At 34.1% G+C, this 27,370-nt stretch overlaps 5 protein-coding genes across 7 annotated transcripts; 1 reads left to right on the forward strand and 4 right to left on the reverse strand.

Moving 5' to 3' along the window:
* Positions 1-5,376: 5,376 nt before the first annotated feature.
* On the reverse strand, positions 5,377-6,375 carry LOC133035895 (protein FAR1-RELATED SEQUENCE 5-like). The gene has a single exon (XM_061112336.1). The coding sequence runs from the start codon at positions 6,373-6,375 to the stop codon at positions 5,377-5,379; it is 999 nt and encodes a 332-aa protein (XP_060968319.1).
* Positions 6,376-16,083: 9,708 nt separating this feature from the next.
* On the forward strand, positions 16,084-16,718 carry LOC133035417 (uncharacterized). The gene is made up of 2 exons (XM_061111288.1): positions 16,084-16,294; positions 16,392-16,718. The coding sequence occupies exons 1-2, from the start codon at positions 16,127-16,129 to the stop codon at positions 16,593-16,595; spliced, it is 372 nt and encodes a 123-aa protein (XP_060967271.1). The 5' UTR covers positions 16,084-16,126; the 3' UTR covers positions 16,596-16,718.
* A 1,443-nt stretch (positions 16,719-18,161) lies between these two features.
* Positions 18,162-20,576, reverse strand: LOC133035612 (uncharacterized). 3 transcript variants are annotated; one of them, XR_009686749.1, is made up of 7 exons: positions 20,042-20,576; positions 19,792-19,929; positions 19,050-19,690; positions 18,879-18,963; positions 18,710-18,805; positions 18,521-18,617; positions 18,162-18,368 (listed from the first exon to the last, which is right to left on the reverse strand). XR_009686749.1 is itself a non-coding variant. In XM_061111636.1 (6 exons), exons 1-6 carry the CDS (start codon positions 20,420-20,422, stop codon positions 18,594-18,596), a joined length of 1,365 nt encoding a protein of 454 aa, XP_060967619.1. In that variant the 5' UTR covers positions 20,423-20,576; the 3' UTR covers positions 18,162-18,593. The 3 variants fall into 3 exon arrangements, 2 of the variants coding, with proteins under 2 accessions (XP_060967619.1, XP_060967618.1); XM_061111636.1 differs by having other exon boundaries at positions 18,162-18,617; XM_061111635.1 differs by lacking the exons at positions 18,162-18,368; positions 18,521-18,617 and having other exon boundaries at positions 18,625-18,805.
* LOC133035896 (uncharacterized) lies at positions 20,514-21,289 on the reverse strand. Its single transcript, XM_061112337.1, has 4 exons — positions 21,112-21,289; positions 20,963-21,017; positions 20,570-20,836; positions 20,514-20,534 (listed from the first exon to the last, which is right to left on the reverse strand). The coding sequence occupies exons 1-4, from the start codon at positions 21,207-21,209 to the stop codon at positions 20,514-20,516; spliced, it is 441 nt and encodes a 146-aa protein (XP_060968320.1). The 5' UTR covers positions 21,210-21,289.
* Positions 21,290-23,437: 2,148 nt separating this feature from the next.
* Positions 23,438-27,154, reverse strand: LOC115709046 (cytochrome P450 93A3). Its single transcript, XM_030637075.2, is given in 3 exon segments — positions 23,438-24,358; positions 26,111-26,145; positions 26,148-27,154. Coding segments are annotated over 3 exon segments (1,524 nt in total). The 5' UTR covers positions 27,007-27,154; the 3' UTR covers positions 23,438-23,728.
* Between the last annotated feature and the right edge of the window lie 216 nt (positions 27,155-27,370).

Consider the following 27,370-nt stretch of genomic DNA (forward strand, 5'->3'; position numbering starts at 1 on the left):
CAAAATTTACCCTAATTGGAAATCCAAGTCATGGTCCACTTTCCCTTCATTTTCCACATAATAGTTGAGTCATTGTCCACATTTTTGCCACCTCAGCACCTTTTTTTCTTAATTAATGCCAGCTGGACTTCTGCCAAAATACACTTACTGGGCTGACAAATTGCTACGCGATGATTGCTATAGCAATGCCAATCAGCAATAAGCCTTTTTCTGCTCATTTCCTTCTTGTCCCAAACATTTCCAAATACTTATTTTCACATTTTTTTCTGCTTAATACACATAAAAACAACAACATAAGTCTATTTAACACTTACTATCACACACACTTCTATTTATTACAAAGACACAACAAACTAAACACAATTACATAATATAGACACTAATTACTCTATTATTTAACTTAAAATCCAAGTTTAAAGATATAAAAAATAACTCTAAATCTTAGAGTTATCAACGACCCTATTTCTATTTATATATATTAATTAGAGAAATGCTAAAGGACACCACTGGTGCTTAGCACCATCTTATGTGTTAATATCGCTATTGGTCCAATTAAGTATTGAGTCCCATGTAATTTAATATAATAGCTTTCAGGAAGTATCACTAGCCAATCACAACGCGACATATCGAGAAAGTACTAACCACCACTGGTACCTAATAGCAATGCTCTATTAATTATGATCATTTTTCTCCCTATATATTACTTAGGGTTAATTTCACAAATGTACAAAAACAACAAAAAAATAACAAAAATACGGTTTCACGGAATTTTAAACATTTTTATGATTTTTTTAATTTTATTTACATAAAATACGGTCTTTTTATGTTGAAATTTTGTTCATTTGTTGTTAATTTTTTGTTATATGTATGTTATTTTTTGTTGTTTTTTTGTTGTTATTTTGATGTTATTTTCATGTTACTTTTATGTTGTTTTCTTGTTGATTTTATGTTGTTTTCGTGTTATTTTTTGGAAAACCGTAAAAATGTAAAAAAAATTATTTGAACGTAAAAATGTAAATATTTTACAAAAAATAGCGTCTTACGTAATTATTCCTATTACTTATGTGCATGCAAACCTTTGTTTGTATTTTAGGAAAAAAAAATTAAAAAGAATAATAATAATAATAATAAGGACTACATATAACTAGGTCTTGTTTGGTAAGATTTTTACTTTTATTTATAACTAAATAATTATGAATAATTAATTACTGTTTGAATATTAATAACTGTTTAATTTTTTTATCATATAAATAAAAAAAAATTTGTGAACAAATTAAAAATTATATAAATTATTTTCATTATAAAATAGTACTATTTAAAGGTCATTTTGGGACAAATTAGAAATTTTAACTTTTCTTTATTAAAGGACTTTTAAATTTAAAATAACTACTAATTTTTTTTTTATTCAAACACGGATAGAACAACTTTTTAATTTTAGAGGCTAAAAATGAGCCTATACATCAACAAAGTCGTATAAAGATTACAGAAGAAAGATTGTTTACTGAGCGGTTCTCCTATTAAGAGTGATAAATTGAATTTGAGCCAGTATCCAAAGAATAATTTTAAAAGAGAAGAAATGAAGAATTCCTTATGCTTCTTCTCTCAGAAGCCTAATGTATGCTCAAGTGTGCACAAGACTCGACATCGCTTATTTTGTCAGTGTTAAGAAATTTTCAAAGTAACCCGACCACTGGAAAGCTACAAAGAAGGTTATGAGATACCTTCAGATTGTACTAAGAATTATAATCTTATGTTCAAACAAACTGATAATCTAGAAGTTGTTGCTACTCGGATTCAACTGTCGTTGGCTGTATCAATTCACGTAAATCAACATTCAATTATGTGTTTATATTTGTTGGTGGAGCTGTGTCATCATCGAGGAGTAAGAAACAAACCTTAATCACTACTTCTACTATATAGGTTAAGTTCGTTTTTTTGTTTTGAGGCTACATCACATGGTGTATGGCTAAAGAGTTTCATTTATGGTCTCAGAGTTGTTGATTCCATATCAAGGCCATTAAGAATGTTATGTGACAATTCAACTACTGTTTCCATGATTAAGAACAACAAAAGTAGAAGTTGAAGCAAGCACATCGACATTAAGTACTTATCTATTAGAGAACATGTTAAAGAAAACAAAGTGGACATTCAACACATTATCACTGAATTGATAATTGTTGATCCTATGATAAAAGGCTTGTGACCTCAAAGATTCAATGATCATGTATAGAACATATGAGACTTGGTTCCCTTATGTAATTTTTGTACAAATAAAGTTATTATGAAACTCTTATTTTGATATTTTCTCATATTAATGCACATCAGAATAAACATAGATTTAGAGTTTATTCGCTTCAGTACATTGCCACATAAAGTACAGTGTTATGTAATGAAAATATCGTAATACATGGAAGATAATACTCGACATATAATGAGGACCTATCATTATGATTCATGTGTTTATTATGTATATGAGGACGTTAAGTTTAATTAAGTGGTAAAACTAAATGACGACCAAGTGGGAGAACATTAAAATATTTTTTCTATATATGTACAAAATCAATTACATTGATTTTTAATTTCAAATTAAATGTGATGATAATGAATATTTTAAATGTGGTTAGTTTTCGATTTGCCGAATTATTCATTTCTCAATTTGATTTTCTGAATTAATTAATTGTCATAATATTTTGATAATTAATGTGGTGCAAATACTAATAGAGAGTATCACACCTATAAATATAGAGTACCGATTCTCGAGCTTCTCACTCATTCTGTACAAACTAAAAATTCTATCTAAGAGAGTAGAAAGAGCTTGGAAGTGCGATTACCCAATTCAAAGCAACACAAGATTGAAGCTCAAAATTATTAATGACTAGATATTTCGATCTCTTTCGTCCTTCGCGTATGCATTCGATATGTCTTTATTATTTCGCTTTGCAAATCGATCCTATATAATTATTTCTAACATGTAATCTCATTATACATCACTTTTAAAAGAAATTAAAAATTATAAAAGTAATTTTAATTTATATTCATTACACCAAACCAAATATGATTTTAGGTATGATATTGATATCTTTGTGTTGTTTTATAAGTACATAATAGTAAAAAAAAATTACATGGAGTACTTATATTTAAATAACACAACAAAGATGATACACCTTAACTTCAAGAAACGAACTGTATCACATTATATTATTGTTTAATTGATAAAAAAATATAATTAACATACAAATTTTAACAGAGAATACATGCCACCTAGTATATATAAACATAGGCAGCTGATTTTGTGCCCAAATGTGCAAAACACGGATTGGAATCCGTGTACGGCAGGTAGGTCCCACGTTAGAATAATTATAATTTTTAATTATTTAATTAAGTTGGTAACCAGTTATTCTAGGTTTGGTAATCGGTTGTAAATTTGAATTTTTAATTAAAAAATAAAAAGGTACAATTTTATTACTGTTCACGTCAGTTAAAGTAAAAAAAAGTACAACAGCTTTACTGTTCATGGCAGTTAATTGTACAAATATACTGTAGGCAGTGGGTCCACGTTGTCGGAGTGGGGTTATTTTGGTATTTTACATCATGTATGTAATTTTGGAATTGTAGTTGAGTACAAAATATCACGTACCGAGTACATTAATTGTTTATGCATGCTGTTTAGTAAAATTAGTGTACAAAATATCACGTACCGAGTACAAAATATCATGTACAGAGTACATTCATTTTTGTTTCGTAGTACATTGTTAAGAATAATTTGTTATAAATTATGAAATTATGTGTTGGTATATATTGAGTTTTACGTTGGTGTATTATTTTTATTTTTATTTTATTATTGTGTATAAAAAAATTAATTACTATGGAAATTTTGACCTTATAAGATTGAATTTTCTTGGGTAAAATAATTTATTTGTTCATTAATTATAAATTTGAGATTTGTTGAGATAAATACCTTAAACACGGCAAACATAACATGAAGTATATAAATGTAGAGTTTTTGAAGCAATAACTAGAGTCATAAACCTTAAAACATCAACGGTTAAAAATAGCTAGTTATATATATGAATGACCATAGTATGATTCTTGTGTGGAGGAAGGCGGTTCAGGGAAATACGCGTTGGAGTGTTCATTGAATGAGTCAGTTGTTGGTTGATTGTGTGCTGACTGTTGCCCCTGAGATCCAGTATTCTGTTGACGGTTTGGGCACCGCCGATAATCATGGCCTGATGAGCGACAAATGCGACAATGTCTTGAGTTTCTTGGGATCTGCTCCCCGTTCGGTCCTTCCCTTGGATTTCCCGTACCCTTTGTTCTCACAACTTCAGGGTCTTTAATAATGTTGGGGTTGTTACGATATCTTCCAGGTTGTGGCGTCTGTCCTTCTGGATTGGAACTCATCTCAAATTCTTCCTTGAACATTAGAGTTAGCCGTTCAATCTCTTCCTTTGCACGCGTGTACGAATCCTCTGTTTTTGCTGCATAGAAAGTCAAGTTATAAGTTAATGAGCTGAGAGATCCAAACCTAGCCATCTCATAAATGTGTTGTTGTTCTTGGGCCGGGGGGTTAAAATGTAGGTGGAGATTTGTCTTCGCAGATTTGCTCCATCGCTTCATGAGAAGAGTATTAGGTATTCTTCTGATGTTTAATCTTTTCATTGTAGCCCATAAATGTCTACAAGGGTATCCCTGACTTTCATATAGCATGCAGCTACAGTGTAGTGCTCGTTGGCCTTCACGGTAATGAACTCGGTATCGGACTTCGGATGCCGAAACTTTCCAATGGTGTATATACGCCACTCTCCTTCTTGCTCCCGACTTATGACAAAATAATTATTCTCTAAATCAAGCCGCTCGGCAACCTTGTGGTACATAGTTCTTGTGTAGAATTCGCACATTGGTTGTAGTACGTGGTCAAGCATGTAGGATTAGGTGGGTGAGGTCGAGTGCATCTGCTTTTGAAGTCATTTGCGGTCTCGTTGTGTACGAGCTTTGAGGCTTGTCATATCTATGGTTGTTACGAATTCACGCAAGCAATAATTCTTCTCTAAAAATTTTTTTAGCCGAGTTGATCGATTCGCAACGTTGTGTGGTTCTCATTCACCGCAACGAATGAACCCCTTAAATAAGTTTACGCCTTTGTTTTCTTGTGTCAAATGTTGTTTGGCACCATTCATTATCTGTTAGTTGTTGGGTTTCGACGACGTCTAACCATCTTGCTTCAAAATCCTCCTCCTCGTAGTAGTTGTACATTAGATCTTTAAATATTTTCAAGAAGATCGGATCTTTAACCTTTTTGGAAGCATTTGTATTGAGATGCCAAGCACATAGACGGTGTGTAACATCAGGCATGTGTTCCATGATGGCTTTGTTTCATGGCCACATCTTGGTCGCAACTACAACATTTGGCTTCTTATCTCCATGGCATTCGAGAAATTTTTGAAGTAGCCAACGATAGGATGGAAGCTTCTCGTGGAGGAGTAGAGCGAACCCGAAGATGCATGTGTTGAAATGGTGGTTTACGCCAATGAGAACAGTGAGAGGCTTATTGTACTCATTTGTCATGTAGGTGGTATCAAACCCTAGTACATCCCCAAAAGCCACATAGTCGACACGTGAGTTTCCATCTGCCCAAAATAAGTTAGCCAATCGATTCTCCTCGTCCACCTGATATACAACGAAGAAATTTGGATCCCTCTCTGCGAGACAATCAAGAAATCCCAATGCTCCTTCCGAGTCCGTCTCTATCTTTTCTTCTCGCTTGGCACCAGCAACCCTGTTGTAGACATCTCGAAGTTGACATGGCATTCTCTCGTAACCTCCACTTTGCAAAGCAACATGAGACATTATGTTGGCAGTTTTAATTCCAACTGAGTTCATCGACCTAACTTGGGCAAGCAAGCCATCGGACACTACTCGGTATGATCTCAAAAATTGTACCTCACTTGATGAAGCGAGGTCGTGATTGTGTATTGTGCTGAACTCTTTGCATTTCCAAGTGTTAGACGGTTGTGTGAGTAAAATACGTAATGCTGCCTGACATCCGGTTCTAGTGACATCATGAGGTCTCTTTTTTCTTTGTGTTTCCGTTATTGTGATTCTTTTGTAACCCTCGGAACAACAAACCCACCTGCGCATTACGATGACTCCGTGAGAACGTCGTACATCATCTTTTCTTGTGCCGAAACCCATCTGTTTTGCATACATTTCGTAGAATGCTTCCCATTTTCCCAGTTTGTCGAGACTCTTGCCTAGGACGTCACATATTTGAATCTCATTCACTGGTTTTGTGATGTTTAGCTCTGCTGTTATGCTTTCCCATTCGTAGGTTTGTTCCTCATTCATGTTCTCTGCTTGAGACTCGGCCTCCATATTGTATCTGTTTGAATTAACAAATTAAATGATAAAGTTAATAGGTAAGGAATGGTTTTCGAGAAAGATAAAAAAAAGGACTTACTGATAAGTAACCAATTGTTCCTTCGACGTTAATGTACTGGAGTGGAGTTACAGTGTTCGATTGTTATTGATATCCAAGAATTAGAGATGAAGAGTAAGGGAAAGATAGTGGTGAGTCGATTTAAATTAGATTTTATGAGATTGAATGCCTCAGATTGTAGAGTAATATGGGTTGGTGATCACATTTAAGTGTGTTGGGCTGATATTAATGGGCCTTTCAAATATTGGAAACTCTATTCCACTCTCTTCGTACTTTTGAACAGTAAAATAGTACAATTACATTTACTTTTGAATAAATTAATTGGAAAATAATGTTATTGTATGATTTTTGGGTTTAGATATTTTGTTGAGTTGTATGGGTTGGTGGTAACATTTAAAATTGTTGGGCTTATATGAATGGGCCTTTACCAACCTTTTTTAATGAATTAAACCACTTCGTACGTCAGGAAAAAAGTAATAGTACATTTTTGTATTTGTGGAAAATAAAGATTGAAAAGTAAGGATGTTTTTTTTTGTATGAATTGATGACATTTTTTAGTAGAATGGGCAGTTTCTCCCATTTATATATGTTGGGCATTTATATATGTTGGGCTGATATTAATGGGCCCTTCACCTACATCTTCTTATGAATTAAACCGTCGTTGTACGTTAGAACAGTACCGTAGTACATTAGGTTTTCTGGGAAAACGAGATTGATGAATAATGTTGAAATTTGACCATACTACGTACGCCTACATGTGTATTTAACTGTGTAATTCAGAAATTTAACCACCCCTCTTTTGACACATCAGATGTGCCCAATGGAGTACATCCCAATAGAGTACAGCTAACTAAAAAACGTACTATAGGGTTATTCTCCACGACTTATATAACACACTTGAGACGTTTTCCAATCCAGCCTCAAGTTTATAGAGAAATTAACTTGTAATTTAGTTATTAGCATTACATATATCAAGTATGAGTTCAGGTCCACACTGGGTTATTTTCAATGGACCAAATGAAGGTATCTATAGTAGGTACGAAGACGCTGTAAGCAAAAACAATAATTCTGATGCGTCCATAAAAATAATTCGTTATGAATCTTTCATAGAAGCTTTCTCTGCTTTATGTCTACATGGAGAGACGGGACAATGCTTCAATGGGCAGCAAGTTAGAGAACTTTGCTGTGTTAATGAGTTTCCCTGCATGTGGGATTCTGATGATGATAATGATGAAGATGCTATCCTTAATTCTGTTTCCTCACTGTTTGATGAGGGTGAATGCTCTGGTGCAAATAAATCACCCGAACAGGACAATGTGAAAGATTTGACTGACAAAGGTGAGGACCGAAATGGAGATGATATAGAAGTTGGGGACAAAGAAGGAGTGGATACTTCTCCAAAAAACAGTAAATGATGCACTGTGTTAGTGTCCAAGTTATGTTATTTTATATTTTGATGCTATAATGTACTATCAGTATTTGTTATGAAATCTGTACTTCGGTTTATTTTGCAGTATTAATGTCACTTTCCTCATTAATTAATTGTGGAATTAAAAGTGAAGTGAATCATTGTGAAATCACAACTGCAAACAGAAAGAAAATAGACTTAAAATAATATAGTAGAGTTACATACAACTATATATATATAATGGAGGTAAGTTCTTCAATCTCATTAAATGGCCTAACAAAAAGTTGATAGAACGGCCATATGAGATGAGTTGTAACAAAAGTACACTATATATATATAAAATACCACGATTGAAACCGAACGGATGTTCAATCAAGTTCTATAACTTGAGGGAACTTCCGTTGAAACGGAGGGCTATTGTCTCTGAACGGGGACTTTGGTCGTGAAGGACTTTCTCTTGGAGTAGTGATTGGTGATTCTTGTTTTACATGAAGTGGGTAGTGGGGTATGGACACCTCGGTGTAGTCGAGAATGTCATCCATGATACCCTCTAATTTTTGTCTTGAAGTGTTGGCTTCTTGCATGAAGTGGGCTGTATGGTACAGGTGTTCCGCCAGTTTGTACGACTCCTGCTTGGCCTCCGTGGCTCGTGAATGAGCCTTCCTTATCAGCTTTTCGTGTTCGTGGAGAACAGACTCCAGCCTTGCACAGTTAGGACATCCCGACATGGAGGCTGAACGGAGTCTTGGACTCCGTGACGGTGTACCTACGGGTCTTGTGGAAGAGAAAGGATGCGGTGGGGATTTTGGAGGACTTGTTTCAAAAGGGTTAAAGTTTTGGTAAGGGTCCATTTGATTTAGGAAATAGTAAAACGGGGTTTCAAAATAAATGCTTAGTTTGTATAACCTAACCTTTACTTATATAGTGGTTTGGTGGGTTGATGTACACGTAATTCGGTTCATGTAATTTAATAATGGATTTTTTTTTCCCAATTAAACCATTTAATAGTTAATAAATTTTGACAATGGTAATATCCACTTACGACAATCTCAAAAATCCCAATTTACCCATTTAGTTAACCAATTTTAATAGAAGGAGAAGGTGAATCAAATCCAAACAAAATCTAAGTAATATAAAAAAAGTACTATGTGATGTGACATTTTTCTATTAAAAAAAATAGTACGTACGGTTTTTTGATTTAAATAATAATTTCCAGAATTGAAGTAAAAAAAAATGTCACATCACCATCTTGAAATAATAAGTACATGGTTTAAATGGTGAAATAAAAAATGTGATATGACATCCACTCATTTCAGTAGTCAATAATTTATTAACATTTCACATCATAATCGTTGTTGGGACCACTACCATAGTTAATTAACTTAGTTTTGTTAATTTTGTTGGGTAATACTATCATAGGGACTACTATCGTATTAAAGCTGACCTAATTCATTTGTCCAAATTTTAATAACAAAAATGTGATATTAGTATATTAGAGCCCAACAAATATTAAATCTCCTTAAGTAATATACGTAGGTTTCGTATTTGCATATAGTATCTTAATTAACTCAAATCAGGGAATCCCATGAGATCTGCATGTACTGAGTTTGATTTGACGTTACACTGTGACATCTCTGACGTACGTTATTTAAAGTATATGAAATATTCCATTTAACGTCAGTGAGTACACTGTGGGACGTAGGCAGAAAATTAAATATTGATAAGATAACAATTGGTTTTTTTAGTGAGTATGTAGAAATTAAAATTAGAGGAAATAGTCCATACTTGGCTAAGAAGATTACAATATTTGGACAATTTTGAAATAATTCCCAACAATATAAGAACGTGGACTATTAAGAATGGGTAGTAGTCCAAATTTAGTACAACTCCTAAATAGGAAATGGTTGAAACTGTATTAAAATAAGTATTTTACGAATAAATATGTACGAAATTATAGTTTACATTTGACAACAACTTCTAATTATCTCATTAAATTCAAATATTGAGTAAACATAATTGCACCATACTGTATTTACGGTGTCAAGTACTGTGCACATATATTGATGTACGTTATTTTCAAACTTGAACTTATTGAGATATGGGAGATCCAGCTTCTGCCGTACATTGAAATACGTCCCAAATATATTTGCTAATTAATTTGTGGGAACCACATTACAATTTTTCACATCTTGATTTAAACATTACAAATTTCCAATATTAAAAGTGAACACCCAACTACCATTACCATGAAGATGTTATGAATCCGTGTTGGTAAAATTAATATTAAATATTTTCATTTAAAACCTGATTTGACTAGACTGTACACCCTATCAATCAAGATGACTTTGTCAATGCATTGGAAAAAGGCATTTGGAAAATTCAATCCAAATGGTGATGTGAGTTCAAATTTCAAATGAAATAATATTTAAAAATAATAATTAATAATTTCGAAGGTATTACTAATTACTTGATAGTAATTATATGTCATTATTTCACTAATTTTGTACCATTAATCCGTATAAGGTCACAACATTAGGGTGTACCATCTACTTTGAAAACCCTAGCTCATCCACTTATTTTATTATGGAATTATTTTTTAAAATCTGACATTGCAAGTGTTGTTCATAACTTATTGGAAATAGTGAAACTCAATGGCACATATTGGGTCAACATAGTTCCATTCCAAATAAAATTTAAGTTTACAATTACAAAGACATACACAATAGAACAGAATTTGTACATAACTTAGTTCTATCCCAAAATAAATTAATTAGGATGTTTTTTACACTGAAAAATATAGGTTGTATTGAGATATACTATAATATCAGTACTATTATCACATGATGCTTTATCTGACTGAAGACTTCAGTTTTCCACCCCGCGTGTCGATTTTGGTCCAGTGTTTGGCGCACCGACGGCTGTATCAAATATGATAACACTCATCCCCCGATGGCCTTGTGGACTACGGGAGGTTGGGTAGGTTCGGTTGGATGGGATATTTGGCGGCGTCTCAAGTAGTTCCCTCCAGCCTAATCCACCAGTCCGAACCCTTCGTCAACATTACCTGAATATACATGTAGCACGTACATAAAATTTCTAAGAATCAATTTGTAATAATATACTATTGAAAAAAATAGACAAAAATAGTTGAGTTATTACCCAGATTTATTATGAGATGATTGATTGAATTGCTGAAATTTCCTTAATGCATCTACAACACACGGTTGTAGTGCATACCAATCCTTCTGTTTACACATCTTCACTTCGGTGCAACAACAATACATAATTTATTTTTTCATATATTATCCCTACACATATGTGTACAGGAAGGGAGTGAGTTCTCTAGGAAAGAGAACAATACTAAATTGAGGTGTGAAGGAGTAAGGACAGGTAGAGGGGTATATATAGTACTTGTGGATGTGATTGTGTTGTGTAGTCTTTTCAAAAATTAAAAAAAAAAATTAATACAAACTGGAACTGCTAAAGATGGGGTGATATGACACCAATACAAACCTGATTTTGTCAATGCATTGAAAACCGTTACTTCAACATACCCAACCAACTAATAAATTTTCCTTGAAAGACGTAATTTGAACCAACCTATTGACCGGTTTTGTTATGGTTTGGTTCAGTTTGTACGTGTAAGAAATTAGTACAATTTGTAAGAAAAAAAGTTGTTATTAGTTTGTATTGGAATTCTAATTTCCAATAATCAGTTGACATGTGTAGGATGTATTACCTTCTTTAATAAAATAAAAAATATTTATTTAAATATACAAACCTTTGAAGTCAATATGAATGAAAATAATGTTTTAATTTAAATATACATTTTCAATTTTGACTGGGTTAATATCAATGAAACTTAATTTTTGTCTTATGTTAATAAAATCTCCTACAGTACATATGATGTGACATATAACTATGTAAAACTCAGCCAAGTACGTTTTTACAATAAAATAATAATTTCAACACTTAAAGTAAACAACAAATCCTTCAAAACCCTAAAAAACGATTTTAAATAAATGAGGAAGACCTTTTTTGTATTTTAAAATAATAAACATTTTAATAATATTTTCCCATCACTCCATATACGGTCAAATCAGTAGGTTGTACTATCCACTTGAATAACCTAAAATAAAAATTACGTAGAAATCTGTTATTACTATAATTAAATTATTTAACTAATTCTGTTCTTAATAAAATTACAGAATTTATTAAAAAGAAAATCAAGTAATATAGTACTATTTATTTTTTTGATCTAAGTCAAATATTGTATGTATATTTTTTAGTACAGTTTTCTTAAAAAAATGATTTTAATAATTAATTAATATCTCATTGATTGGGACAAGATACCGTAAAATACGGTTGTTTAATTTTGGGTATTGTTTATTAGTGGATTTAATATAAACCAGTTAACCATGTACATCTTCAGATTGAGCGTGAAATAAAAATAAAAGACAAATTATGCAACCAATTAATTATCATAATTATTTTAGTACGTAAATTGATTAATTATCATTATTATTTGATACTGTAAACATACATTGTATTGAGATGAATTTGTACATATACTATAACATCGGGACTCTTATTACATGAGGAAGCAATTTGACCTAAGACTGTAAAAAACGCTGACATTTGCCTCCCGCATATCTTTTCTTCAAGGGTCTGGCGCACCGTTATGTCAAATATTATAACACTCATTCCTCGGTGGCTTTGTCCACTCGGGAGGTTAAGGTTCGGTAGGATGACATATTTGGGTGGCCGTTTTGGAAGTAGTTCCCTCCACCCTAGTCCACCCATCCCAAACCTTCGTCAACATTTCCTGAATATACATGTACCACATACATAAAATTTTTAAGAAACAATTTGTAATAATATAATATTGAAATAAATAGACATAAAGAGTTGAGTTATTACCAAAATTTGTTATGAGATGATTGATTGAATTGCTGAAATTCCCTTGATGCACCTACAACACACGGTTGCAGTGCATACCAATCCTTCTGTTTACACATCTTCACTTTGGTGCAACAACAATACATAATTTATTTTTTTAATATATTATACACACGTCTACATATAGGGAGTGAGTTGTCTAGGATAGAAAACAATACGAAATTGTGAAGGAGTAAGGAGAGGTAGAGGGGTATATATAGTACTTGTGGATGTGATTGTTGAGTGTAGTCTTGACAAAAATTTAAAAATAATAATTAATAATATAACCCTAGGTACGGCTACAAATAACCTAAAGCTATTTATTTGACTTTTTCAATCCCTTGAAAAACGTAATATCAACAAACCCAATCCCCTACTAACTTTTCCTTGGAAGACGTAATTGGAACCAATATGCATGCTCGGTTTTGTTCTGAATTGGTTCACTGTGCTAAACAAAAATTATGTATTTAAATAAGGTAAATGTTGCTCCCATTGTTATCACATGTAGCAACAAATATCCTAATATTATGTCCAAATAAACATGTGTGGCCAAATGAATAAGAAATTAAATTAGGATGTTTACTAATAATGAAAACTCAATATTTTTTTAAATACGATTTTAATATTTCATTAAAATATTATTCGTTCGAGTAAATATTGCAATAATTTTTGTAAGATTACATTAACGTATCAATCGTTGGAATCAAGATTACAATAATTTTTTGAATACTATATAAATATAGATATTTAATAACAAAACCGTTTAATGTTATGAATACAATAGTAGTTTAAGACAAGAAGTGACTCTAGTAATAAAATCAGGAGAATAGTGAATCCGGTACGCTTCATGATGAACAGAGTACACACTCAGCCCAAACAACCTAAATTCATAGTGCGACTTCTGCCATACTGCATCGGTGTCACTCTGTACAACCCTAGGTCGAACTTGTTTCGGTGAGTTCGTTAGAAGAGGAGTGACTCCGGTACCCAACAGCAAACTTCACTACATACTGTGTCACCACGCATGTAAACACCGCGAGTGACAACGTCAGTACTACGAACGGTTAACTGTCGCGCCGTACAACCCTAGCTCGAACTGGATTCAGTGAGTTTGTTAGGAGGATAGTGACTCCGGTACACCAAAGCTAACTTGACTACATACTCTGTGTCACAGGGCCCGTAAACACCGAAAGTGACAGCGTCAGTACTACGAATGGTTGAGTGTCACTCCGTACAACCCTAGGTGGAACTGGATTCAGTGAGTTCGTTAGGAGGATAGTGACTCCGGTACACCAAAGCTTACTTGACTACATACTCTGTGACACAGGGCACGTAAACACCGCAAGTGACAGCGTCAGTACTACGAATGGTTGAGTGTCACTCCGTACACGAATGGTGAAACTGGATTCAGTGAGTTCGTGATGAGGATAGTGACTCTGCTACACCAATGCTAACCTGAGTACTTACTGTGTGTCACATTAACCAAAAAACACCGCCTGCATCAGTGTGAGTGCTATGAACGGTTGACTGCCGCTCATTAAAACCCTAGCCCGAGAGGATGTTCAGTGAGTTCGTCATGAGGATAGTGACTCCGGTACACGAATGGTGACACGAGTACTTACTGTGTGTCACATTAACCAAAAAACACCGCCAGTAACAGTGTCAGTGCTATGAACGGTTGACTGCCGCTCACTAGAACCCTAGCCCGAGAGGATGTTCAGTGAGTTCGTGATGAGGATAGTGACTCTGCTACACCAATGCTAACCTGAGTACTTACTGTGTGTCACATTAACCAAAAAACACCCCTAGTAACAGTGTGAGTGCTATGAACGGTTAACTGCCGCTCATTAAAACCCTAGCCCGAGAGGATGTTCAGTGAGTTCGTCATGAGGATAGTGACTCCGGTACACGAATGGTGACACGAGTACTTACTGTGTGTCACATTAACCAAAAAACACCGCCAGTAACAGTGTCAGTGCTATGAACGGTTGACTGCCGCTCACTAGAACCCTAGCCCGAGAGGATGTTCAGTGAGTTCGTGATGAGGATAGTGACTCCGGTACACGAATGGTGACACGAGTACTTACTGTGTGTCACATTAACCAAAAAACACCGCCAGTAACAGTGTCAGTGCTATGAAAGGTTGACTGCCGCTCATTAGAACCCTAGCCCGAGAGGATGTTCAGTGAGTTCGTCATGAGGATAGTGACTCCGGTACACCAAAGCTAACTTGAGTACTTACTGTGTGTCACATTAACCAAAAAACACCGCCTGTCTCAGTGTGAGTGCTATGAACGGTTGACTGCCGCTCATTAGAACCCTAGCCCCAGAGGATGTTCAGTGAGTTTGTCCTGAGGATAGTTACTCCGGTACACGAATGGTGACATGAGTACTTACTGTGTGTCAGAGATACTGATAGTAACAGGATGTTCATTGTTACCATAACGAACCCCCCGTGAAAAATTGTAAATTTTTAAAAAATATTCCAACATGTAATTTTCGGCTTCACGACAGAGATACTGATAGTAACAGGATGTTCACTGTAGACAACACTAATTTTTTTTTATAATAATTATATAATATTAAAAAAAACTAAATAATTATAAAGAAATATTAATCAAGACTTTTATAAATGTATTTGTTTGTATTTTTATATTTTTAAGTGTGGTAATAATATATTCGGGTGTTTGCAGTGTGGGTAGTGTAGTTTTTAACCTTTTTTTTAACCAATCCATACATGCGGTTTTTCCAATTTCTCAAACCGCACTCGCACCGCGAAACTAAAAATCGCAGAACTCGCACTGCGGAAAATGGTGCGATGCGGTACAGTTTTTTTGATTTGGAATATTACCAATAATTAAACTATCACAAATACAACAAAACTTGAGCAACATTTGTCAAAAATTAAATTTCAATCAACGTAAATTAAAATATTTAATGTTTACTAATATTATTTAATAGATTTAACAAATATTTGGTAGTGAAATATGGGACGTACACTGTTCACTTGATGGACCTTGTCAATTCACACAACACTAAAATATTATTTTAAAAGAAAGGACTGTTTGTGACATGACATGATACGCTTCCCAACGAAACAATCAGCCATGCCCTATTTTGTTGTACGAATTAGGTTTTGAAATTGGGGTTTATTTTGGCACCAAGATTGATAATGTTAGAAATTTTTTTAAAAAAATTCATTTTCCCACCACTAACTCATTTGGAACAGCCTATATATAAACATGTGCCCCCTTTCCTTGTGAGTAACACACATTATCTCCACCATAGTTAGAACAAAAAAAAATTTGTACACCTCACTCACAAATTATAGTACATCGCACATGGTGGCTGGTGGTGGAGAAGACTCATGCGGGTTCGATGGGGGTGGTCCGCCTTGGAGAAATTCACTTCAGGGACACCCCCATTGCTACTGTGGTGATCTAGCTTATGTTTGGACTTCTAGTAGTAGAGCAAATCCTGGTCGTCGATTCTTCGGATGTCCACACTATGTAAGAGTTTTGTCTTTTTAGATTCAAAAGTACTTCTCATTTATGTTTTCTGTACTTAGGCAGCCATGATAAACTAATAGGGTTATTTTCAACTCAGGAGAACGATGAAAGTCGAGGATGTGATTACTTTTGTTGGATCGATAAATCACATGGTAAGAGAAGTACAGATGCTACACCTGGATTGCGAAACCAAATCAAGATTTTGGAAGAAGATAAGAAACGCAATGAGAATGTTATTAGAAAATTAATTTTTATCATTTTTATTTGCCTTTTCATCATTGTCCAACTTATATTGCGTTAAAGATATGGGTTGTCCCAAAATGCAAATGTTTTGTATATCTTATGTTCTCAAAACTTGTTTAACTTAATTGTGTAGAACTTAATAGATGCGTGTGGATGATGACGAAAATTTCATTTGGTATGAAGTACCCACTACGTTCTCAAAATTATATGTTTTGTACATTTCTAATTTCTGTAGCAAATTTCGTCAATGGGTTCAATGTGAAGTTGCAAAATTATATATTATTCACATCTTTGTATTTGTTATGTGAAGTAGCGCAATGAGAATGTTCTATATTCCATATTTTTCCTCATTACTATGTTATGAAAAACCAAATTTAAGGGGGCTATTGTCTATTTACATTTGGTTAGAGTAATGGGAGTTGATATGGTATGGTTTCAATCTTTTTTTTAATATGTTCTCAAAACTCAGTTCAAAGTTGAATGAGTACAAAGATTTGGTAACTAACATCAAACAATTAACAAGTGACCTTTGTCGTTATTTGTAATGTTATAGTACATGTGTTTTGAAAAATCAGTTTAAAGTTTAATGACTACAAAGATTTGGTCAGATTAGGCAAGTAACATGATTTCCTTCAAATAATTAAGAAGAAGTCACCTCTTAACCAAAAAAACAAATAAAGAAAATTAAGAAGTCACCTTTGTTTTCGGGTTAAATAATTTCTGTGAAGTACAATCAACTACTTCTGAAGTATGGGTACATTGTAAGAGTTGTTATGGTGTGAGTACAAAGATTTGCTAAGTATGGTTTAATATATTCTCAAAACTAAAATAAACACAAGTCTGTGAACATAATAACCAGTTCCAAACGTCAACTAATAAAAACAGATGTCTAAATCCAAATGCTCCCAAATCCAAACTAAACAACACACAAATAACACAACCTATGCTCCCAAATCCAAACTACACAACACACTAATAACACAACCTATTAATAACACAAGTGTTTTTTACACACTATTCACCATATGAAATCTTAGTCTTGCTAGACTGAAACCTAGGGGAGGCTCTTGACGGGGGAAACATGTTTGCATTGCGAGACTTCGCTGTACTGAACCGAGGATCGCGTGGAGACTTTGACGGACTATGCAAAGGGGCCGAGGATGATGCAAATGAGCTGCCTTGTGCAGCCCTACGATCTTCAACCACTTTGGTACGAATTTCATTTTGTTCATCAGTTATGATCCTCACAGCGATTTCCAAACGTGCCTCAACCGGGTGAAACTGTGCCACAATACAGAAACAAAAACAAAAAATTAGAAAATGTAATTAACTCTAATCAACTTGACAGTAAAACACCGAATAAAATTTAAATTACACAACGTTAATCTCAATCAAACTTGCGTAGTACATTCTGAAATAACTAAACAGTGGTATACCTCATCAACTACTTCTTCCTCATTGGCCACAACCTCCATGTACTTCATGACGTATACACCGCAATCTCGGTCATTGTCTTGTTGAGGAAGCCCGCGATCTTTCCTGTCAATTCTGAAATCCACGAAAGTCACATTCTTCGACCTATTCTCCTCAAACAAAAGGTCCAACGTCGGCAACTGCAAACGTATACAATTAGTTAGATTCAATGAAGAATGAGTTCACATCAAACAATGAAACTTTGCAAGTTTACCATTTCTTTCGTAGCCTCCACACGATACTTCTCATTCATTGCGGTGTGTAGGGAGTCCAGAAATGAGACAACCTTAGACTTCATATTTACTTCGGCACCAAACCAATGTGGTGCACCTTCTAGAGTCAACACCGGCACAAACATCTACAATTGAATAGAGGAACAATAAAGTCAAAAATAAATTGAAATTACAGACCATATAGATATTCGACACTACAATGACCAATATGCATCGCTAACATATCTCAGTTTTCAAAATTACAATTAAGAACGACCATGTGTATATGATGAAGTACCTTGACGCATTTTTCCAAGTTGTCTTCGTAAAACAGTTTTGACCACTCCCGGTCTTTCGCAATCCTCTTCACATTAAACGAACCGAGAGTTTTTTTGCTGCAAAAGCATTGTTCATCTTGTCAAGTAACAGAAATTACAACCAAACTGAATTACAAAATTTAAAATAAGTTGTACAGCAAAGCAATTACCGAGATGCGAGTGGGCATGTACCAAACACGAGGTTGGTCAGGTAATCGACTATCACGTTCGTACTTGTTCATTAGTATAGAAAAACAGTCAATGATCTGCAACAAAATGAAATATGATTTACACATGTACAATAAATGATACATATTTAGTTAATACTTTGACACTTACGGATCCCTCAACTTCTCGCAACGGTCGCAACGATGCCATGCACCTCCTATCCACTTCAAACTTTCGAAATTTCGCAAGCACATATCTGATTCAATTGTAATCAATGTAACTGTTATTAAAAATTTCTACAAGTATATCATAATGAGAAATACGAAAATAACATTTACTTACCCCGGATCTAATGTGTTGCTAAAAATAAACTTGTAAAACCCATATTGGTTACGGGGGATCGCTTCCTTCGTCTTGAAAGGCCCGACAACAGTTCTGCCCGACTCAATGAATTGCTCGTACGCCTTATCGTTGAAGTCATCCTCAATTAAAGGCACATTCTCCGACTGTGTCTTCTTTGATTTGACGAGGGCTTTGCCTTTATTCCAGAAAGATGCCACTTCGACTATATCAAAGTCCTCATCGTCGAAGGTCTTATGTGCAGCACCTTCATCTTCAACAGATTTTGTAATAGATAGTAAAGGCGTACTTACAGAATCCACCACATTTTCGTCGGATAGACCAACAACATTAGTCTTTGAACGGACAGGGGACTTCAACGGGGACTCCTCCACGGCCTGGCTGCACTCCGCCTTCTTCCCCGTTTCCGCAGCAGCATCCTCCTCCAACTCTCGGTCAATACCACCTACACCTTCTCCTTTGTCCATAAATTTCAAAGAAAATGATCTCAACTGAGACTTTAACTCATTGGAGAAGTACTCCTTCAACTCGTTGATAGAGCTGAAAAAGTGGTCACTGCTCTTTCTTCCTTCCGAGTCGGAGTAGTAGTTGGGCAGTATTACGGGATTCGAAGTGAGCGTTATCTGTTAAACATAACAAATTTAACAAATTTAATTTTTCAAACCCAAAATAATTAATATCAACTGAAATCACATTACCACATTATAACCAAAATTCGATGTACCTTGTCGCTGTTGGGACCCCCATTGTCTTTCACAAATTTGTAAGCGGACTTACATTGTTTACTACCCCAAAAATCAACGGGGAGCACTGTTCGGTCGACATATCCAAAGTTCCACTCCACGTGAGTCAAGTACACCAACTGTCACAAACAAACAATGTATTAGTAATACATTCGACTAATAAATCACAATATTATATTATAAACTGAATAAACACATTTACATAATTGAAAGATAACAAAATCAATGTACCTGGAGGAATAAGGTGCAGCCAGATACATTCTTCGTGGCCTTATTTCGGAATCTGAAAATTGAGTTCATCAGATACCTGAACCCCGCAGTCGCCCAGTTCTTGTGGCGAATGTCCCTGGTAACCCTAAGGGAGTGCAAGTACCCCGAAGTGATATCGACCCCCGTTTTCGGCGCAAGGACTGTCCCTATGACCACCAAAGAAAATTTAATCAGAAATAGGCTGTCTGCCTCAACGCACTCCAACAAAGATTTCTCCAACATTGTCAAGGACACGGTGTACTCGACAACATTCAATATCTCCTCCAGATATCGAGTGTCACTATCACCCTCGGTGACTACAGGATCCCCTCCGTCGTCCACCCCCATAACATCTCCGAACATCGCGGCAGATAAGTGAATTTTCCTCCCATACAAATCCAGTATGCTAGTGGTTGGGTCAACATGTTTGATTAACCAACTCACTAGTCGGGTGTCAACGTATGGTGCATCCTCTCTGATGAATGATCCAAATCCAGCATTTTGGATCACATCTTTCTGCTCCAAGTTCAGGTTCTTGCAAATCCTGATTAAACGGTTGAAGGAGCATCGACCGTACACAGATGCTTCTTCACTTTCAGGAGCACCCTCTTCCTCATCCACCTCCACTTTCTTCCCCTTGGCATCAGCTGCCTTTGGTTTCCTCCCCCTTGTTTTCACTGCCTTCTTAGCGGGATTAGGGTTAGGGTCATAGCTTCTCCACTCAGACTTCTCCTCGTCGGTGAAACCTTTATATTGCACTTTCAATTTGTCGGTAGCCTGTAATATGAGGCAAACTTACATCAACTACAGAGTACATGGAAAGAATCTTAAAGTACGTCAAACAACCCTAGGTCAATTACAGACAATTGATATAAAAAAATTAAGTAACAGTCGACATCAAACCTCTTTCTCAGTTAATCCCTTCTCAGCTGCTCGAAGGGCTTTGTAGTTCGCATTGCTACATATGGACATAATTTCAATCAAATATATAATAAAATAAATGTTAAACATCAATCACACGAGTAAACAACTATCCATCATTCAAAACTTACAAGAAATTTCTCCAAGCAACCGCATTATCGTTCGGCTCGAGGGTGACATCCTTCTTTACGGGTTCATTTCCCCCTTTCCTTTTGCGTTTCCCAGCCATGTATGATGAACCTAACCAAATTAAAGATAAACAAATTTAAACAATAAGGACTACATGTTTCAACAAATACACTATATAAAAAAAAATTGACCAAAACACAATGAAAATCGTGCATTGTAATCACCCAAAATCACATCAAATCAACTTAACCATTCGACATTGGAAAAATTCAGATTTCAAACACACATTTCATGCTTCTTGCATGTTACACATTAAAGTACATTAAAATGATGTGAAACTCTTTTCAACTAAATGATTTCCACAACCAAAACAATGAACAAAACAACACTTAACTACTAACTCCCATAACTAAAAAGTGGTACAAACGAGTTGGTACAATCCGTGAGAACCAAGAACATAAAGCACACACATGAATAGACAAAATTCCCCCAAACTTAACCAATCTGGGTACCTTGTACCTCTTAATTCATAATGAACAGAGTACAAAACCAGTTGGAAAACATTTAATATCAGAATTAACAAAACAATGCTTCACTACTAACTGTCATAACCAATTTCAATAACTTCTCCAATAATTCATATACACAAAAAATCCAAACTGCCATAGTTTTTATCAATAGTGTATCTCATTAACTCATGAATCTTGTGTCTAAACCATCCAATTTTTCAAAACAAATTCATAACAATAGTAAAATCCAAACTACAACTTCTAATTAAAGTACAACAATCACTCACAACAGATAACAAAAAACATCACATTTGGTAAGTAACAATCTGAACCAAAAAATTTAAGACCATAGTTTCTTTACCTAACTCAACACATGACAGCCATCACCATTCCATTGTTTTCCTTACTTTCAAAATTTTTTTTTGGGTCAATATAGGGCAGCCCACGGTAAAATATTTGGGTAAAAAAAATACACACCAAAATGACCAAACACGTGAATCCAAAACACTTTCACAATAAAATTACCAAATTACCAAACAAAATTGATTTTCAAAAATAATTATTTTCCAGCAACACTATACATACCAATGTATAGTATGCTTTTCTTTCTTTCATTACATTCTTTTCTTAAAATTGTTTCACTGTATTAGGATTGTTAATCCTTCTGTTCATGATTCAAGAATCATGGCAGTGACAATGGTGAAAACAGAGAACGAAATCCAATCTTCAATAACTGAATATATTGACTATTATTGCATATATTCAGAGTACAATAGAAGAGTACTTTATATATTCATTACACACCATAACCAAAACAAATTAAATGCAATCTTCACTAACTGAAAAATAACAACCACTTACAGTGATGAACAATCTCTAATAGACTCTGAACAAAGACCCCTAATACACAGGGAATAAATTAATCCAAAACACTTTCACAATAAAAAAAACAAACAAAAACTGTACACACATTTAACTTCGATTTTCACCACTCTCAGAATAAAAATCCTGTTCACGAAGCAGATTTAAAGCATGTAAAAAAGATTAAAATTACTCAATAAACAAAAAATGGAACACAAAAACAAAATAAAATGCACATACACGGTTGAAGAACAACCCTTCTCTTTACAAAAGTTTAAATCTTTCTTTAATAATGTTAGACAATTTTTCACATCCCCAAACTAAAGAACGAACAAACATGCAAAAGAAGAATAAAGTTGGTACATTCGGAGAAACTTACTTGTACACCGAGGTCGGAGACGGAGAACCAGAAAACGAAGTACAGTAACTCCGAACGTACTGCAGTTTCCTCCCCCAAATTTGAAAATAATTTTAATCACTACAAGAAAATTTGAAGAAGAAGAAGAAGGAACTGTGAAGAAGAAGAAGAAGGAAATGTGAAGAAGAAGAAGAAGAAGGAAATGTGAAAGAAGAACGAAATGTGAAGAAGTGTGAAGAAGAACCAAATGTGCCCTAAATACCCCACGAACCCACTTATTAGTGACTTTTCAAAATTGGTAACTGTCACCCGTACATCAAACGTCACACGTCAATCGTCAATCGGTGTCACTTTTTTAAAAATTAATTAATTTAAAATACATAAAACCAACCGGTTACCATTTTTCCCCCCTAAATACCCCTACTTTAACCCCAGCCATTAGATCATGCCCCAATTCAATCCAACGGCTACAGTACAATCACGGATTGTATTCCCTGTTTTGGCATAACGGGACCAAATCCTGTCCCTATAAACATAACCGTATTCATAAAAATATTAAATCTAAATGGGTACAAATTTCATTAAAAACACCGGAAGATATTTAGTGCAAAACAATGAACATAAAACTATAGCACACACTCATAATTATGAATACTATTCGCAATAAAAAAGCTGAGTACAGTAAATTTGACCATATATGGCCGACTGACAAGACTTATAAATGTTAAGCGATCATAATAAACTCACTAAAATTGTACATTATTTCATAAGAAATATAGAATAGTTCCCTAATTCCCTTACCTCAATCAATCTTACTGTACTAATTAAGGACTTTATAAATTATATATAATCAATAATTAAGTATGGTTTATAGATTACACTACACCAAATTCACAAGGGCAAGGGAGTAAGCCTAGCCTTGGGGACACAAACCAAGGAATGAGCCCTTGGGAGGGTCAAGCCAGGTCCTTCATCCATATTAACACTTCCATTTTCCACATTCCACTCAAAGCATTGGAGCATTGAAGCAAGACTTGTATGAACAACTTGTAACCCAAGAGTGGTACCAGGGCACACTCTTCTTCCACTCCCAAATGGCAAAAGTTGGAAATGTTGTCCTCTAACATCAACTTGCTTGAAATTTTCACTTCCTTGCTCATTATAGAATCTCTCTGGCTTAAACTCAAGTGGGCTTTCCCAGTGATTTGGGTCTCTGCTGATGGCCCAAACATTGATCAACAATCTTGTATTCTCCTTAATCTCATAGCCATTATTAGCACATGTTTCAGAGGCTACTCTGCTTAATATTGGGCCAGGTGGGTGAAGTCTTAGTGTCTCTTTCACTATAGCTTGAATATAAGGAAAGTTGACCACATCTGATTCTTCTACTAGTCTTGTTTTTCCAACTACAGAATCAACTTCATCCATTGCTTTCTTCATTACATTTGGGTGGTTTATTAGCTCAGCTAGGGCCCATTCTAAGGTGATGGAAGACGTGTTTGTCCCAGCTACAAATACATCCTGTAGAATTATAATTAAAAAGAATTAATTAATTAATGACTTAATAATTATATAGTTTATTTTATTAATGGCGCGGTTTTCTTTTTCCTCATATGGGATCAAGATTAGATCATGTGGGGGGTTTTTATGGTTCACCTGAATTAAAATAATTTAATTTAGTAAATTCAAAAAGTGTAAAATATTGAAAGCGAAAGCAAAAGCAATATATTATATATTCGTGGCGATTAACATCACCATCATAAAGAATAATATATATAGATTATCAAAAAGAAAGGTGACGGCTGCTAATTAAAAAAGAAAGTTTTCTTTTAAAATATTTGAGAGTAAAAGTCAAATTGAGGCTCTGCCAAAAGACCTTAATTAATTTACGTATTTGTAATAAGTAAGTACGTGTGTGGTAGATCCATATATGTCAATACAGAAAAAGAAAACACATGTATTATTGCTAGCTAGTCATCTTATATTATAGTGCATGGTATATTTGCAAGATCAATTTGTGGCGAAATTCTCTTTTGTTGTAATTTCTACACACTTAATTCTCTTTGGCAAAACTTCCTTAAGTTTATTTTTTTTTTATAAATTTGATTTTTTTTTTTTTTTGCAAATTTGACATGTCAGTTAAATATTAACGTTAAATATCAATTAGATAACCACTGTATATATACTTATGTATATGTAACAGTTTAACTTTGAAGTCGATACAGTAATATTTAATAGTAATATCCAACTGAAACTTTAAATTTGCAAAAAATTTGAATTTGCAAAAATATAAACTTAAAAGAGTTTTACCACAAAAAAAATTAAGTATATAAAAATTAAAATATAAAGGGACTAGTTTTGCTGCATATTCCTCTATTTCTAAACATATATGGCGAGGTCAGCCAAAAATAATAGGGGGCAAAATTTGATTTATTTTTTTTAATGAAAAATAATAAGTATATTCATGAAGAATATTATTTGTATTGTAGGAAAAAATTCTTATAAAGATAAAATAAAAATATGTAGGCATAAAAATGAAAAATATAAATTTTTATTATATGGAAATAAATATAAAAATATGTTAGAATAAAAAAAAATTTAAATTTCATAAAAATAAAAATACATGATAATAAAAATAAAATAGTTAGTTTTATGGGAGCAAACATTAAAATATTTAAAACGTTTTAAAAAAAAAAAAAAATTGTTGGGTCATGTCGCTCCCACATGACCCCTTGTACTTGTACATATTTATTTCCTTTTAACTTAATATATATTTACTTTCCAGCAATAACAATATCTAATATTATATTACCTTTGGAGATGTTTGATATTTAACATTTTTTATAAAATTAATTCATCAGGCTTTATACAATTGAGCAAGCGAAATTCTTTTGTGTTTTAATTTTTATACACTTTATTTTTTTTTTTTTTGTGTATAGTTTTCTTAGAAAATTTTGATACACCAGTTAAATATTATCATTAAATATTAACTAAATGACTACTGTATACACCTGTGTATATGTAACAGTATACCTCGAATTAGTCGATACAATAATAATTCAGTTGATATTTAACGATAATATCTAACTGACACCTTAAATTTACGAAAAAAAAAAATAAACTTAAAAGATTTTGCTACTAAAAAAAATAAGGGAGTTATAAAAATTAAAATATAAAAAAGTTTCGGTGCAAATTACTCAATAAAATTTAATATAAACACAAGATTAAAAAAAAAAATATACGTAAGTAAACATTATAATATATATAACGTACCATGAAGAATGATTTAATGTTTTCTTTGGTTAATCTTCTTCATCAGAAATTTGAAGCAAAATATCAAGGAAGTCCCTTGGAACATGAACATCATCATTATCTCCATTAATATTCCTCTCTGCTCTATGTTCTTTGATGATTTTCTCAACCATGTTATCAAACTTGTCATGAATAACCTTACTCTTTTTCTTAAGACCCTGCAAATCCAAGTTCTTGCAAAACCAAATGAAATCAGAAACATTAAAAGTTCCAACAATTTCAGCTGAGCCATTCACCACATCAGTGATCTCATCAGCTTCATTTTCATTATGAGCACATCTTTTGCTCATAATCATTCTCGATATGATATTATTGGTAAGCCTTTTCAGCTCTTTCCCAACATCAACACATTCATTTGCCTCAGCTTTCTTAAGAATCGAAGTTAAGAATCTCTTTCTCTCATCAGTCCTAACTGGAAGAAGAAGATTAAGTGTTTTGCCACCAAGAAGTTGAGACATGCACACTTTCTTCAAGAATTTCCAGTAAGGACCGTATGGGGCAAAGGTCAAGTCAGGGGAAGGGTAAGAAAGGGTGTTTAGGATGCTCGGGGGAGGGCGACTCGAGAAGGCGGATTCATGAGTTTTGAAAAACTCTTTGGCCATTTCTGGTGAGGAAGCAACCACGGTTGGGACAGAGCCAAGATAGAGATGCATTAAGGGTCCATATTGGTTTGAGAGTTTGTGGAGAGATTGGTGTGGTAATGGACCAATGTGGTGAAGGTGTCCTATGATTGGGAGAGCAGATGGGCTAGGTGGAAGTCGACCCTTGGCTCGGCTTTTGGAGAATATGGCTCGGACCACAATGGTGGACACTAACCAAACCATGAAAAGTATAATGTAATTTTGGAGATTTTCCATGGTTATAATAATTGAGTAGTAATACTGAAAAGGAAGAGAAAGTAGTGTGTTATAGTATTGTGGCCAACAATAGTATATATTGAGCTACACTTTTGTTTTGAAGATATTGAGCAATATTAATGGTGGCATCTCTATATTTATATGGTTGTGTGGGGGTGGTTGAGATTTGGGAATCCCATGAACCTTGGTCCATATAAAATGGAGTGATCAAAATACAATTCTCAAGTGTAACATAACAAAAAAACCAAAAAATAAAAACAAAAAAAAAAATTATATTATTATTCATGTGATATATTGAAATTAATAGTATGGACTTGACACATGTACTTGTATTAATTGTTTTTCCCCATTTGAGTCAAATGTA

Source organism: Cannabis sativa, chromosome 3, assembly GCF_029168945.1.
Source record: "Cannabis sativa cultivar Pink pepper isolate KNU-18-1 chromosome 3, ASM2916894v1, whole genome shotgun sequence".
Classification (NCBI taxonomy): Eukaryota; Viridiplantae; Streptophyta; class Magnoliopsida; order Rosales; family Cannabaceae; genus Cannabis; species Cannabis sativa.